At 35.8% G+C, this 16,974-nt stretch overlaps 1 protein-coding gene across 4 annotated transcripts in view; it reads left to right on the top strand.

Moving 5' to 3' along the window:
- The window catches only part of LRBA (LPS responsive beige-like anchor protein), a 369,042-nt gene that overhangs the window by 31,181 nt on the left and 320,887 nt on the right, over window positions 1-16,974 (top strand). For all 4 annotated transcript variants that reach the window (XM_041411918.1, XM_041411916.1, XM_041411917.1 and 1 more), the window contains exons 3-9: window positions 10,037-10,268; window positions 10,396-10,496; window positions 12,718-12,813; window positions 14,777-14,898; window positions 15,004-15,130; window positions 15,909-16,028; window positions 16,328-16,474. In XM_041411918.1, the coding sequence (XP_041267852.1) occupies window positions 10,037-10,268; window positions 10,396-10,496; window positions 12,718-12,813; window positions 14,777-14,898; window positions 15,004-15,130; window positions 15,909-16,028; window positions 16,328-16,474 (945 nt within the window). The remainder of the gene's footprint in view (window positions 1-10,036; window positions 10,269-10,395; window positions 10,497-12,717; window positions 12,814-14,776; window positions 14,899-15,003; window positions 15,131-15,908; window positions 16,029-16,327; window positions 16,475-16,974) is intronic.

The raw sequence follows: 16,974 nt of genomic DNA, 5'->3' as shown, positions 1-16,974 counted from the left end.
GGTGATGGTATGATAGTGATAACATATGCAACACTTGTAGTCTTTGTCTTCCTTGTTTCTTTGTGATTTTGTGAGAATTTTTCTCTTGTTTACTGTTGTGCCAGTTCCTTGGAGACAGTTTATTTCAGTCATTGCCTTTACACTGAGAAAAGGGATAAGAAGGAAATCAAGGTGGGGTATAGCCTTAGAGTAATAGTAGTTTCTATACCAGGAGTTAAACACCCCCAACCAACCAAAAACATTGTTGTGGCAAATCAGGGAGGAGGGTAAACTTTAAAATGTTTTTGCAAACATAGAAATGTAAGCCACTTGTAACAAACATTAAGTGTCAGAGTCACAGTTCTGTCCTTGCTTTCAGTATTGCCTTATGGACATTGAAAGAAATAAAAATAAAATGGTCTAGTTGTGGAGGCTTTCCTGATGTCCTGTTCTCACAAAGGCACTTTTTTTCCCTGGTTAGTAGAAATCTTCTGTTTAGCAATATTTCCATACACTGACTTTCAGTAATCCATTTTCTTTAAAACTTTAAACAAAGGAATGGCAGAATCTGAAAGCAAAACACCCCAAAAGTTATTACTTGGTAAGAATAAACAAAATGCTGTTCCTTCTTGTAAGCATCCTCTATTCCAGTCAGGATAGGCTGCTTGGTGTTCCCATGTTCATCACAGCTACAGAAAATTTTAAAAATGGCGCAAGGGCAAGCTGAGGGTTACATTTCCTGTAGATGTCATTTAGTGTTCCTTACATCCCAGCTCATATCTGTCCCTGCTGCAGCCATGGCAGCAAACTCTGTCAGTCTGAGCAGGCAACTGCAGTGGGTGTTTTTCAACTGTTCTGGATCGAGGCAGTGGCAGAAATTATGGAAACAGATGTGCTGGTTCTTGCTTTCTGCTGGAATTTGTAACCTGGTGCCTGTAGTTGTGCTGAAATTCCCAGCAATTTGCCTGCTGAGCTGTGAAAGGTGATGGCAGTGGAGGAGCTACAGGGGGGCTGCGCCTTCCAGTAGGAAAGGAAATGTGTAACATTGTGGTTTCTAAATCTGATAAAACCTCCAGAGCTTTATAGGTATATTGATTAATCTCTTCATTTTGTATTCTTTCTTGGCTTTTTGAGCTTTGGTTTATTTCCATTGTAAGTTTATTTGCTATTGGTATACAATTCCATGTTTGGAACATCTGGTTTGTTTACTTTCCTTCGATTTCCTTTGTTTCTTTCACCTTTCTCCTTTACTTGTAGCTGTTATTCCCTAGTTTCTACAGGCTAGCAAACTGCTTTCAAACGTGTTGTCTAGAATGAACTCATAACCTTATTTTTACTTGTAGACTTCTGTTGTTACACACTTTTGAAATAATGTACTTAGTAACTATCACAAAGTGGATATCAAATGTAACTCAAAATTTATAATGTTCTGTGAAGAATTGTTTGTATGAGACTTGCAGAATGCAAACTTCAGATTCTGTAAAGAGTGGTGGCTTCTGCCCTCAACCCACTGTTAAATACCAGACAGATGTTCTGATCCATAGAAAAATGTAGAGATACATTATCTGTTCTCTTGCATCCAGGGAAGTGGTCTTCAAACCTTTTTGATTGCACAAACCATCAGTTTAAAAAAAAAGGTGATAATTCACCCCCAATAAATATATACTATTATTTATAAATTATAGCCATGCTGCTATATTAGTATGTCACATTATAACAAATATGAAAATAGGAATTAAAAAGTCTTAAAGAGAAAATAAAAACTTTCTAATTTTATTTTTTTTTAGCAATGATTCAAAAAGTATTTTCCTTCGATGTTCCAGAAGAATGTCTTGCTTGGGGGTGGACACCTCTTTTTGGATGCACTAGGAGACTATGAGAATTATTTACATTCTTTCTAGTTTTCTTAGCTTAGGAAGCTGCAGTTTTCAGAAGCTCAAATATAGTGTGGTTGGTACATTATTTACTTGTCTTGGATATATATCTGTGTATATTTAGTAGCATTTCTGTTTGGTGTAAGTGGCATACACAAGAGAAATTCTATAATTCTTTGTATTTCTTTATAATTGGAAGGGATTTACTACACCAGTGATTTCTCTTGCCAAATGGAAAAAAATATAATATTTCATAAAATCATAAGTAAAGTAAATGCTTAAATGAAGCATCCTAAAAGGTTTTCTTGTGAAATATAGTGGCTGACTTTGCACACCAGCTTGGTTGAAAAAAATACTTATTTGGTAATATTTTACATTTAAGTAACAAAAAAGCAGCGGACTGTTAGTTTTTTTAGATGATGAACACTGAGCATGTTAGAAAATGCTAAGCATGTGAACAGCAGCTATGTTTGCTCAGGCATGGTGTCAGTGGTGGGCAGTGTTGTTTTTGCACCACTGATGGAAGTGGGTGCAAGCAAGGTATTATTCCCTTTAAAGCTGTTCTGACTGTAGGGCTTGTTCCCCACTCTGGACTTGTTGGTGATTAATGTGGTATTAGAAATGTTATCTTTTGGGCGCCTTCCTTGAGGGGAGGGATTAAGTTAGGACATGATGCAGACCTGTGCAGCTTGGTCACTGAAGCATGGTGTTCTCAGTGTACTGCAGACTGGGTTTGTTTGCTGATGGGTGATATTTCCAGAACTGACAAAAAGGTATCTTGCTTGATGAAAATTAAAAAAAAATAATCTGTTAGTATTTCAAGTAAAAACATTAGATAACTTTTAGACATGTAGCTAGGGAGGGAAGTGCTGGAATAATGAAAGGGATACTTGGTACAGTGCTTTGCTATGTATGCTTCATGTATCTGAGTTTAAATTCAGAGTAATGTAACTCCAACTCCAGCAGACTTTCTACTGGATGTCATAAAATGATATATTTCTGATTTTTAAAATGTCAAACCCATAAATCATTAGTTTGCTAAGATTGCACTAGCAAGCTATTAAAGAACATGGCAGTATTTACTGTAGATAAATGCAAATTCAAAAAGGTTCTCTGTATCATGGTTTAAATGATTTATTTCCTTTCAATGCACATATGAATCTGATGTGATGTAAAGATTTAGGATATTTCATTTCCTGTATGGAGCTACAAATTTGCATGTTATTAAACGATCTCTCAGAGTTATATCTTTCTTGTATGTCTTAAACAGGATCATAGGTTAAGGTATGCTGAAAAAAGTTAATTAAAACAAAAGCAGAATTTAATGCTGTTAATACAGCTACTGGAAAGATGGGAATTTCAGCTGTATTTAGATATTTTCTATGGTAATGTCCATTGAAATACATAATACAGGTCAAACAAGGGAAACTGCCATGTAAATGCACCTTTAGCCACTGTTTAGAGAATGTTGAAATTTAGTCTTGAAATTGTTTGATTTGCAAAAATTCAACTTGGTAGTTGCTTGTTCCCAGGGATTTGAAATAAAGCTCTGTGGTGCAGCCTCCTCAGGGGCGAGAGACCTTTATGCCGAGTGTTGTGTGTCAGATAAAATCTGGTAGGGAATCAGTTTTATCCTGTCTTCTGTTTCCCCATCCTTTCCAATGGCTGCAGGCTTGCTGGGTATTATCCAAGTTTGGTCAGTGCCGTTGTGGGCCCATGGGACTTGTGTTTTTTGTTCTTGGCAATCATTTGTGTATCAGCTGTCCCACCTCTTGATGGGGCAGTAAAGACTGGGAGAAGGGAAAAATTCCTTATATCGGACTTGTTTATGCCTTTCATCTTTGGAATCTGTTGTTGAATTTCTGGAAGACAGAGGCACAGTGCATGGTAGTGTCAAAGAGTCATAGAATGGCTTGGTTGGAAGGGGCCTTAAAGATCATCTAGCATGGAATGCTGTAGCTGTTTTGAGTTCGAGCATGGTGTTTTTGATTTGAACTGTTTGTGCTAAGATCCCTTTTTGAATGGAAACCAAACTGATAATTGTAGAATTTTTTTTTCCTGTTTGTGTACGATAGAATTTAACTTTGCTAATAATTTCACTTTAAACTGGTGTTGTTCCCTTTATAAGATACTGATTTTCAGATTTTGGTATGTACTTAAAAGATATTTAATGGCTCTTTCTAAAGTAGATTAAACACAAAAAGTATAAAATTTGGAATTCATAGACCTGTTTCCCAGCCCCCGTGTTTAAAAATGTTGTGTAGAGCTAATTCTTCCTTGCATTGCTCTGTTTTCTGGGCCTTCAGCTGCATGCTACAAACTGAACTAATCATGTTAGTGAACTAATTTAACATAAAAATACTTGTGAGTAGAGTGAAAATACTAGATTATTAGCTAGGGTAAATAAAGAATCATTGATTATAGCATAATTGTATTTTAAAATTGTTTACCCCCCCATTCTCTTGGGAAGGAAAAACTCATACACCAAAAGGATGCTTCAGATGTACTGTACCTTCATGGTCAAGAATTTTGCTTTTTTGCATTTGTTATTTTCACTGAGAGAGTAATTTTCATGTATGCATAGCTAAGTGCATTTTTAAAGAAAAGTTTTAATGAGTTGGTTTATGTCTCAGATGAACTGGGTAGGAGATATTTGCCAGTAATTTCCTGGGTAAATTGTATGTCCTCTGTAGTTAGCTTCTGCGAAGTTGATGGAATTCTGGTTTTATAGAATCCAGTGCTTAAATGTAAACTCTTCTGCTACTTGGAAGTTTTATCCTGTCTTACTTCCTCGAGATACGGCTTTTTTTCTTCATTGTGATGAAGCATGCTGATATAAGCTGCTGGTAGAGGTGTGTGGAGGAGGAAGAGAATGATACAGTGCTGAGACACTGTCTTAAAAATGTGTGATTCTGGGCTAATGGTTTCAAATACAACATTAGGTGGCAGCAATAGACTCTTAACACCTTGTGGATGTCTGTTGAATTTACATTTAGGCAGTTTTCCAAATGACAGACAGACTTGAAAAAAAATTATTTTAATGCAAAACATTTATATTACATCCCTTTAAAGGGAAGCAATGGGAATGTTTTTTTCCTGAATGATCCAGCTTTGATTATAGTTAAGAACAGTGTTGAACAGAATCCCATAGAAGCATCAAGTTTAAAGTGGGTGCAATGCTGTTGTGCAATGCCACTTTTGATATGCCTGGTTTAAAATGGACTTCTCATTTGCCAGGTAAATGAAGTTGTAGGCTTTGTTATAAACTTGGCAATAAGAGAGAAAGCAGCTAATTAAGGAGATTTTTTTTTTCCTTTCTTATCATCCTTTTTGCTTAGAAGGTAGGTTAGTTCTGTTAGTATTCTATTTTTTGTTTTTGTGGTGTAACTGTAGAATGGTGATGGATGGTGGAGATTGGTGACTTCAGCCTGAGGTATCAGCAGGACAAGTCTCTGATTTTCTGCAAAAATTACCTGTTTGTCCTTTTATGTTTTATTGCTTTGTTGTTGTTTGGGGTTTTTTGGGTAATTTCTGGTTTTGTTTGAAAATGGGAGAAACCTATTTCCAATGGGAGAAACCAAGTCTGAAATTAGAGCAAGATTCAAGAGGAGTCTTCTGCTTACTGAAGTGATTGGAACAGAATTTTTCCTTCTGTGAAAGAGTCACTGGTCACTTGCACATTCATGCTCTCACTTTAAACTTTGAGCCAAGGTAGCAAATGACCTTAAATCATCTGTGTCTTGTTGGAAAGTGTGACCTCACTTTTCTTGAGTGGGTCTTTCCACAGTTCTTTGTGTTTTCTCTAGTTTTCTAGTGCATTATGGTCGATACACTAGCAATATAATGAAGAAAAAAGTGGACATCCAGGCTTCTTCTGCCTCTTTCTTGCCCTCCCTCTTAACCTCTCTGGACCTAAGCCCTGTTTCACTGACTTGACATTAATGCTAATGTCACTATTTGATGTACTTATCCAAACTATCCAAAGTATTTGCCTTTCCTGCCAAATCTTCTTAGGACTCAGATTTTAATGTTCTCACCTCCAGGTGTTGTGTTAGTGGTGGAAAAGAATGCATGGAAATTAGTATGTCTGAGTTATCTTTTGCAATGGTTTTTGTCTTCTGTTCTGTAGAAGCATTTCCGAATCACAACTATCTTTTTATCACATCATGAATGTGTATCATGGTGCTGACTTTTCCTACTTATTGTGTGCCCTTGGAATTTGACCAACTTGGAATCATACATGATCCTATGAGATTCTTACCCTAGAGAGATTTTAATTCTTATGTTTCCCATATCTTTGGCATTTATTTTTGATGATCAATAATTTTCAATCAGGTAAATTCAATGAATCTCTGAATATGTCAAATATGTTTCTGAGTATGGGAAAGGGGAAAATGGAGTCAGGGAGGTGGTTCATTTCTTTGGTGGAAGAAAGGAATAAACATAGGCAAAGAGTATTATAAATGTCCAGCTTTGCAGGTTCTTATTAAGCATAAACTTAAAAAATTTTCACTTAGATTGAGCCAGCCTGTTTGACTGCATTTTTTTTTTCTTCATGGGGTAAGTGCTCATACTTCTTGTTTTGGACATACTAAAGAAACAATTCTGATATTACAAAATAATAATCTTGAGGAAAAGGGGGAGGTCATAGTTTAGTTAACAGTCCTTCATCTTGGCTTTAAGGAACAAAGCAAGTACTTCCTTCATCTGTGGCTTATCTAATAACCAGAAGGATGAGGAAACTTTATAGAAGTGAGGACTTTTTTTGGGGAGAATGTAATCTTATTACATGTGAAGATCCAGCCCTGTAGTTCTCCCAAGTATAGCCAATTTGTCTTTTCCAGGAGAAATGCTGATTTTGGACTTGGTTTCTTCTTTTTGTGTTATAGGTCATTGAAATAATTTTTCTTGGGTTGTCTTGCAAGCTTTCTAAATATTTTATATCTGTTAATGGGAGAAATAATTTAGATTAGATTAATAATCCAGATCACGTCCTTTCAGGAAAGTGGAGCTTGACTGTTTAGTCTGAGATATTTTCTGTATGCAGTAGTTTGGCAGATGCTCACCCAAACATTGAAGCATTTCTTTCATATCTCACATCACTTCATTGCAAAGAAAGGTTAAGTGTGTTTAAATTGTGTTTTTGATTTTATTTAGAAGTGTTGTAGTGCTATTTTATACTAAAAATTAGTGCTACTTTGTTGACTTCTCATTAGTTTAATTGCCTAAGGGGGGAAAAAATACACTTTCTGCACGTGTATTCAAAAATTGCTGTATTCTCCATGTTCTCAATCAGCTAAATGTAGAACTATTTTACTGAGAAGCTTGAGCTATTGGTTTAGTAAATATATATTTTTGAAGGTGGATATAGTTGGCAAAATCCAAAATTTGTGAGGATGTATTTGAATAGCGCCCTTTAAAACTATTCCTGTAAGCTTGTACTTAATTCTACATGCTGAAAAAAGAAAACGTTATGCCACCCTGTGGGTTGCTATAAAGATTGTTTATGCAGCTCAGCATGGGACTTAAAATACATTGAATTGGAGAATTTTGAAAAATGTACTGTGCGACACAGGAGACCAAATCATGCTAAAGTGCAAGGAAAGACTATACATCAGTTCAAAGGCTACATTATTCAAAAAAATACAACCATAAAAAAGGTAATAAGATTACATTCTCACACTTCATGGCTAGTAAGGTGCATTAAGCTGCTCAGATATTCATAACTTACTGTGACATTTGGGAAGATTACATTTTGCTGTGCACAGCCATTACTGCAGCTCAGATAATAACTAGCCAATGCATGGACCTGGATTATGATACCTGTCATTGGAAACAAATTTGTGTTTTGAAGGTTGATCAGTTTCAAATCACCATTAGAAAGGGTTAATATGACATAGTGTGGGGGTGTGTGTGCCTGTGTGTATCTTACAGATGTGCATACATATTGTACATCAGCTGCACCCTGCCTTGGGTATTCTGCTTTCCCTGGCAATTTTTTTTTGTCCTCACTTCCCTCACAGGAAGTGCTAAAATGGTAATTATTTTTTACCATAGCATATTATTCCTAGAACGTCCTTCCTGAAATGCTTATGTTTGCAGATGAGATTGGAAACCTAATTTGACAGCTTCCTGGATGGGTGGGTTCTGATAATAGTGTATGTAGCCAAAAGTGAAAGATTGGTGGTGTAGACTATAGGGTGAAGGTAAGGTCACCTCCAGTAGCTGTATGTGGTTTTTGTGTGATAATTGATGGTTGGCTGATAGTTAAAACCAAATGCATAAAGAGTTGGATTTCTTGTTAAGAATTAGCAGGTGGTTTGTGGCCAGAATTTAATCTTCAGCTGTTCTGTCTCTACACAGAATGCAATATTTTCTTTGTTTCTTACCTTGATTTTAAGAGGCGTATTCTTGAGGAATGCTTCAGTTTTGTAGAGGATAAATTCAGTGAAATAAAGTATAATTCTGTTTATGTATTTTACATTTTCAAATGCTCTGTTGAGAGTTTTCTTTAAGGGAGGGTGTATGTTTTTCTTCACATTTGTTTTGAGATAATTCTGTGTCAATTCATTCTGCCTAGCATACCCTGCAGAGTTTTCTTGAGTTAGGCTTCTGTTCCATCTTTTGGAAGGGGAAAACTAAGGCTTGGAGGATGGTAATGATTTGATGGATTTGTTTCAGTTGACAGCATGAGTTGATATAGAGAAGCTGGGAATATAACTCAAGTCACCCCATTCAGTTCTTGCTGTTTTCTGAGATATTATGGAAGCATCTGATAGTAAATTGCATAATTATTTTTCATGACCCAGAGAGAGGAGAAAATGGAAAAGTGTAAATTACTGTTTAGAAATCGTTGCCATGTGATATTGTCTATTCTGTCAAAAGGGCAGTAACTTTCTCTGCTTCATGTGATGTTTGGCATTACTGATTTATTCCCAGAAGTCCAAAGATTGCTTCTTCAAAGTGGCAAGGTTTAGACACTTGAGGAAAATGTATGGTAATTTCAGTGGTTAATGAAGAGTGTATATTCTATTCTGTAAGTTGTTCTTTGGATCCTGACTAGCTGAGAGAAGCTGTTGGAGCTAATATGGAAGCAAGTTAGAATTTTAGGGCAGTTTTGACATGGTGTAACTTCAGCAGGTGACAGTACTGAAGCTGTTAATGGCCAAAACCTGTCAAAGAACATTGCCATGTAGGACAGAAATAATAACACAAACTTGCAGAAGTGAGAACGAGCTGAAATATTTTTAATCATGAGTCCATTTTGATAATTTGAGTCAATGTTACCTGAATTCTTGTTTGTATGCTGGTATATAATGGTTATTTTGGTAAGCATGGTACATTTTTAAGGTTAATATAGCTCTAAAGTCAAGAGAACTTTAAAGAGTGGATGGAGGGAGTTGGTATAAATGAGTTAGTACAATGCATTTTGCCTCCAGCCGGAATTTTTGTTTTATTAAGTATGCAAGTGGGAGTGGAGCACGTTATTTCCACAGGCATATGTGGCCTGTTACTCGGTGTATGTTTAAACAAAACTTCCCTCTAGGAGACCTGAAATATTACAGGATTTAAGTATCATAGCCAAATCACAGCCAAAGGCTTAGAACGGTGCTGCTGTTCCACATGCCTGCAAATACAGCAAGCCTTTGCTTCCTTTGAGTACCTGGGACTGCTAATGAACCTGGCAGTTAATTCTTAACCACCTTTAGTCATTGGAATGTCTCATAAGTGTTTATAAGTGGCAATATTTCTGATGTGCATCAGTTCCTTTTGGCTAGAATTGCCCTCTTAATGGAGATTTGTTAAGCAAATGTGAAGGAAAGCTTTTAGGGTGACTCCAGGTCATTTAAGATATCTTGCCTGCTTTGTTGGGCTCACCTGTTTTAGAACACTCACTTGGTGTCTTCACTTTTCAGCTCAACTTGGGGCATCTCTATCCTAAACTACCCAAATGTTTCTCTGCAGCAATTGTCTGATAATAGTTGACCTTAAGAGCACCTTTGTAACTCAACAGAACTTGAAACAGAAGAAAAAGAAGATGGTACATTGATGTTGGCCTCATTATTATGTTTTTTCCCCTTTGATAGTTTTTTTCTCACAGAATGAATAACTTTAGGCATAGGGTAATGCTTTGATACAGTTTACTTAAGCTCTTTTTTTTTTTAAATATTTATCTCTGAAAGCTCGTCGGGGGCCAGTTTGACTTGGAAATGAACTTTATCATCCAAGAAGGAGAGGGCATCACCTGCATGGTTGACTTACTGGATAAGTGTGACATCACCTGCCAGGCTGAGGTTTGGAGCATGTTCACAGCAATCCTGAAGAAAAGCATACGGAATCTGCAGGCCTGCACGGAAGTGGGGCTCGTGGAACAAGTGCTCAGGAGGATCGACAGAGCTGACAACATGATTGCAGGTACAGCCTCCCCCAGCGTGGGACTCAAACTGTGCTGCTTCTCATGGACACAGTTATTAACTAGATGATAAAAATTTGACTCTGTATTTTATTAAGCACTTACATCGCTGTTCTTTCTGCTTTTCAGATCTCTTAGTGGACATGCTCGGTGTGTTGGCTAGCTATAACCTGACAGTTCGAGAGCTGAAGTTATTCTTCAGCAAGCTGCAAGGAGAAAAAGGGAGATGGGTAAAAAAACACGAAACTGAAACAATTTTTATGGGGTTGCTTTTGTTTTTCCTAATTTTCACAAGTCAAGACTGTTCCAAAAAACTTAATGATAAACAAATTTTGAATGTACCAAAAAATATAGAGAGCTTTCTTGTATTGTATAAAGAATCTTTTTACCTGAAAGCAATTAAAATACAGAGAGTAGAATAGTGATGAAGTTAAATTTTTTCCTGAACCTGTAGACTATATTGGTATTTTTGAACACTTGTGAATAATAAGGTGACTCTTAAGTGTTTTTATGCACATAATTTTTTGTTTTTGATTCCAGCTATGTGAAATTGAAGGACAAAGGCGTAGGGTTATTTTTTTTAACTAGAAGAGAGAAATAAATAAAAAATGCCTACAGAGACAGTTCTGTTTGCTCCCATTGTCACACTGCTGTACTTTACCTGAAGATTAAAAAAAATTATCCTGTTAGGGAAGTGAAAACTTTGGCAGAAATTGAACTGAAGGAAATAAGTCCCAATGAAAAATGGTATAATTTATTCTCTTGTTCCTGTGTGTAATAGAAAGGGACCCTTTTACATCTGAGAAACCACCTTCCCTAAAGTAAAAATGCCTATGTTGTAGAGGCCACTTGATAAAGTTTTCTTCAACACACCGTTGTTGTTTCACTGGACTTGGGAACTATTTTAACAATCATTTTATCTGCTTTGAACTTAAATTCAGTTCCTGTTATTTCTAAATACTCTGGCTAGTGTATAGGAGAGGTAGCAGTCTCTCTGTTGATTTCAATTAATTAAAAAAAATAGTATACCATATGAAAGCAAGTATGCACACATAATACTGCAGACTTTAAAAGGACCTTTGAAATAAATAACTCTGGAGATGTTAACCTCCTTAAAGAAAAATACTCTAAACTTTATAGATGGTTTAAACTTAATAATTGAACATGGAGAGTATATTTAACTGTAGGTGAAATAAAGTTGTCTTTGTAACATTAACTTTTTCATTTCCTGTCTCCCTGCTATTTGCATTTAATTTCCTTTACTTATTAAAGACCAAAAATGGGGGAAAGCAAGAGAAAAATGCCACAGTTGGATTGCCAAGGAGTTGTACAGCTCCATAAATCTTAAAATCAGCAGAACTGAAAAGATACCAAGTATTTTGCTGCAACACAATTTACCTGGTCGAATTCTATAGCACTGCAGACATCTAAGTCGCTTTCAGCATTTCCTCCTCAGTTTTAACTCAGATTTTTGAAGCACTGCTTAGCTGACTCCAACTTTGGTACATTTGAAATACTTGTGATGGATCATGCAATGCTCCAACATCATGCATAGTTTTCAGAGGGTAACTGTTAACAGCAGGGTGAAAAAGAGCACTTTCAGCAAAATATCAGGATTATAAAATTGTAGTTTAAAAATAGATCTGCCAGAAAGATATGGTGTGGTGAAAGACAACATACAAAATTTTCCTGTCACTATGATCAGTATTTGCTGTTCTCCTATTGTTGTGAGCTCATACACTTGATTTGGAGTTTATAGTTGCAGATTATTATAATAAGATCAATGGGATATGGGTGGTGGAGAAGTGTTAAGTATTCACACTGAGCACTCAGATTTGGTGCTCCAAAATGCCCTTGGGACTTGAATCTTTCTCCATGGACTTATGTGAAAGTATAAACCAAATCAGTTTAATCTAATGTATGACGGTTGTCCTGATGAAAATAGTCCTTCTGCTGACCTTCCTTCTCCCTTTTGCTAGCTATTCCCTGTCTCCCTTATGCTGGCACAGGTTTCACACAGCCACTTCCCTGAACAGCTGTAATTAAAAACTGGTTTGCATTTGTTTTCTCTAAGTTAGTTTTCATCTGGACCAGCTGATTTTCTTTAGCTTACAGCGAAGTCATACAGAGAGTTGATGGGAGTGAACAGACAGTGGCAGGATCAACATTCAGGGTCAGTTTAGTTTATGCTGAGTGAATATGGCTCTGGCCCTCAAGTCCTTTGTGAAGTTACCTAATTAAGTTTAATTCAGTGCATCTACTGTATATTGTGTGAAGGTATACATGACTGTTAATGTTGTTTTATTGAGAGTGCTGAGTGTCTCAGTAGGGTATTATTCAACCATATGTAAAGTTTTAAAATGTGTTGGAATTTGCTTTTTGTGTGCACAGTCTTTTCTTTCTTGGAGGTTTGTTTTACTTATTTACAAATGTAATAATTCTCTTTGTCAGCCACCACATGCTGGGAAATTACTGTCTGTGTTAAAACATATGCCTCAGAAGTATGGACCTGATGCCTTCTTCAACTTCCCAGGAAAAAGTGCTGCAGTATGTAGATATTTTACATTTCTTGTTTTTTTGCTCACTGTTCTATTAAGGCCCTTGGTTATTTTCATTTGAGGTGTTCTTTGTCTCATCTGTAGTTGTCATAGAGTTTTAACCAAATTTTTTTCTCTGCCTAACACCTACACTAGTGCCTGAATAAATCGTGTTTATAATAGATGTCACTACAGAAGGACAAACACTATTACATAAACAATGGATACAAATTAGGCTGCTTTTTTGTGTTTTGTTGGTTTCTTTTCAGACTGGTTCAGTTAAATCATGTTGCAAGGAGATTATACCTGCTTTTCACTGTAGATGCTTATGAGAAATGTTTGAGAAAGCATTGATCCTAGATATTTATAGGCTGAATAATACTGAAAAATATTAAATTTAGCAACAATTAGACTTTTTGTAATTGTTCCTGTGACTAATTTCTAAGTTCTGTGGTGTTCACTTGAAAAAGAATTTGAAACTAAATAGACAGTTGGAAAACCCTGTGCAGAATCATCTGATGGAATTCAAGTATGTCAACACTTTTGCTTCTACAATTGTAGAATGAAAAATTATGTTAAAAATTTCATGCTTAATTCAGAATAAGGTTTGAATAAGATTTATCAGATGATTCTTTCCAGTTTTCTTCACATAAACCCATTAGCTTTCTGCCTTGGAGGCTTGAGATTGAATTTCACCAACTTGATGACATAATGAATTATTTTTTTGAATGAAAACCTTGGAGACTGAAAAATGCCAACTACTAGAAAACTGCTCCTGCAGTTTTGTCATATGCATCAGGACTTGGCAATAGGCAGACATGCTTGTTCATTTTGGTTTGGTTTTCTATTTAACCTCTGCTTTAACTTCTGTTAATTATGTTGATTTCTTGAACCATATTTTATGATATTGAGGTGGTTCAGTAACCTTTATGTAGGTATTTTTATATATATTTAAATTACGAAGTTTAAGAAATTAGGTGTTTACTATAATTACTCTGTGATCCATTGTGAGTTAAGTCAAGAGATAATGCTACCAATTCCCAAGAGTTAGGTGCAAAGATATGGAGACTGGTTAGTTAGCTGATATACAGAAGGATTTATAGCATTTTGTGTGGACAGGAGTAGCTGAATGGAGCATGGGAACATAATAACAAGTCTGGAGACACTTGAGTTCTTTGATGTTTTTTTATTCATTGATATTGATCATCTGGGTGGCATCTTTGATCAGAGGTTATGGCAATCTTAATTGAAGTGTGTATTGCAAATCTGGGCTGCACACCAACAGAAAGTTAATAGTAATGCTAAAAAACCCAACCAACTGAAAAACTCCAAAAAATAAACCCCAGCTGTTTGAAACAAAGGATTCTGCTGCATGGTTTGTAACTCAAGGTCTTTGCACTAAAAACACAATATTTGATATTGTGTTTTTATTTGATTTTTGTCTGGTGGAGATTGCATTGTGTTTCATTTGAGGAAGTTAGAAATTCTGTGTTATACTCACTGGAAGCCTACTTAAATATGAATTTCAGGAGAGAAAATAATTTATTAAGTGAAATGTGGCCAGCTTTCCCTGTATGATCAGTTATTTTCCTGAATACCAACACTATGAAAATGAAACTGATTATTTTGTCAGGTTACCATAAAACCAAACCAATCTGAATTTGCATTTTGAGAAGTTGTTATTCCATAAGGCTTTCACTAAAGTGTTTAAATTTTGAAACATAGGTTACTATTAATAATCTTTTTTGAGGTGTAAAGGTCAGTTTTTAAATATTTAGGTTAATAAAATATTGTAACAATCAAGTACAAAGAGAACAGAAGTTAGGCCAGATTTTTTTTATAGAAAAAATATAGAACTGTATACATTTGCAGTATGCTCTGTTTATCAGCATATATTTGAAGAGTGTATCTTAAGCTGCACAATTTTACTGTTGTGCTGATCCTTCTGCATGAATAACTTTTGCTTTCTTCAGGCTATTGCCTTACCTCCTATAGCCAAGTGGCCATACCAGAATGGATTTACTTTCCACACTTGGCTAAGAATGGATCCTGTAAATAATATTAATGTGGATAAGGATAAGCCTTATTTATATTGGTGAGTATTATGTAAAGCTGATATTGCTAAAGTTCAGTTTCTGTTAATTGTTCAACAATTTCTGTATCCATCTGTGTATGTGCTGATTTTGTTCTGATTTGTCAGTTTTCGAACAAACAAAGGACTTGGTTATTCTGCTCACTTTGTTGGAGGCTGCTTGATTGTAACGTCCATAAAATCCAAGGGAAAAGGTTTCCAGCACTGTGTAAAATTTGATTTCAAGCCACAAAAGGTGAGTGAAAATGATAAAATCATTCAAACATGTTTCAGAAGTCTAAAATTGTAGCCTTGGTGTCTGTATTATAGCTGTTGATTAATCTCATTTTTCTGTAGAAAAATAGTTACACAGGAATGAGCAAAACAAATATGTGTTCTGAATTCTTATTTCTTTTTAATTTTACAACTAAAACATGAGTTGATTTTATTCCTGGTGTTCAAGGCTGACTTGCCTATTAGGTAGTGTTATGTGATGTTGGATGTTCCCTTTTTAACTTAGATATCCGACTAATGTTTCTGGAATTGATGTAAACATCTTGTGGGAGAACAGGCCTTCTCAGGAATTCCTTATCAGTAATCCCTTGCTGTAAATATGGATTCTGTTTGTGATAATTTGACATGCAGAGGCTTTGAGAGGCTTTAGTCTGGAGCCATCCTTGCTCTGTGGAATGGCATTTGTAGTAGTCCATCCTGCTAAGAGTAGCTCAGTTTAGAAATTATTTACAGAGTAGTTTCAGTGTAAATTTGGTTCAGCATTGTCATAAAGATTTTTGGAGTTATATGTCATAAATACCTTTTAAGCTTCTGTGTGGAAAGAATGGCATATTATTCTTTGACATAGCAATGCAAGAAGACGCACCAGTGACTTATTAATCTTTTCTACTTAAAATACATCTTTCAGTCTTAATTTAATTCACATAAAGAGTTGAATTTGTTCTTCCAAGCCCCACTTGAATGCTTCAGCTACTCCCAAGTGTTTACAGAGTTATATCAATTGTTTTTTTATTGTTTAGTGGTACATGGTGACTATAGTGCACATCTATAACCGCTGGAAGAACAGTGAACTCCGGTGTTATGTGAACGGGGAACTGGCATCTTATGGGGAAATAACATGGTTTGTCAACACCAGTGATGTGAGTAATCCCTGCACACTGTCTACAGCTGATCATCTTGATGCATTGCATAGATACTCTTTGACATTTTATTCATAAACCTCCCCCATTTTATGCATTTTTAAAAATGTTGAAATAAAAAATGGTAACATTTTGGTAGAGGAATAAATTGTGGTCTTATGATCTCAGAACATAATACTTGTTTCTGTTGAGGCCCTTAAGTACTTGTTTCTGTAAAAATATTCCCTATGAAATGCATATTTTTGCATGATTTGCTTGTCTAGCATGGATTAAACCCTGTTACTGGGTTCTGTTTTCAGACGTTTGACAAATGTTTCCTGGGCTCCTCAGAAACAGCAGATGCCAATCGAGTGTTTTGTGGGCAGATGACATCTGTTTACCTTTTTAGTGAGGCTCTCAATGCTGCTCAGATCTTTGCCATTTATCAGCTTGGCCTGGGATACAAGGTATCTTAGAATTGACTTTCCTAAGTTTAATTCTTTATGGTAGGTGTTAAGAATGTTGTGACACTTCTGTGTCCAAAAAAAAAGATCTTACATTGTAATATTTTTATTAAACTCTTCTATGTTTCTTCTGTAAGCCTATGTATGGCCTTAGAAGCTACAAGTAAGCATTATTTCAGTTTCATGGCTTCTTATAAAACAAAACCAATGGTGCTCCTGTTTGCTTCTCAGAATTTCCATGTTGGTGGTTGGGAGAGGGAGAACACAACTGTTACCTCTGACTGGGTTCACTTTTTCAATGAGGCTGAACACTTTAGATCAGTTATGATGTATTTGTTTTAGAAATGTGGCTTTATAGTTGCTTGTGCTAGTGGGGTTTTTTAATGTGTGAAGTGAGTGCTGAGGATTAGTTTTGTTGCAGTGATTTATTATTTGTTTTGTCATAGCCTGAGGGACACTAATTGAAGGCTGTTGTTCCCCACCAGCTGTACAAACATACACTA

Source organism: Onychostruthus taczanowskii, unplaced genomic scaffold, assembly GCF_017590055.1.
Source record: "Onychostruthus taczanowskii isolate IOZ18803 unplaced genomic scaffold, ASM1759005v1 scaffold38, whole genome shotgun sequence".
Taxonomy (NCBI): Eukaryota; Metazoa; Chordata; class Aves; order Passeriformes; family Passeridae; genus Onychostruthus; species Onychostruthus taczanowskii.
The sequence above is the reverse complement of the archived record's forward strand: the minus strand, read 5'-3'. Positions and strand labels throughout refer to the sequence as shown.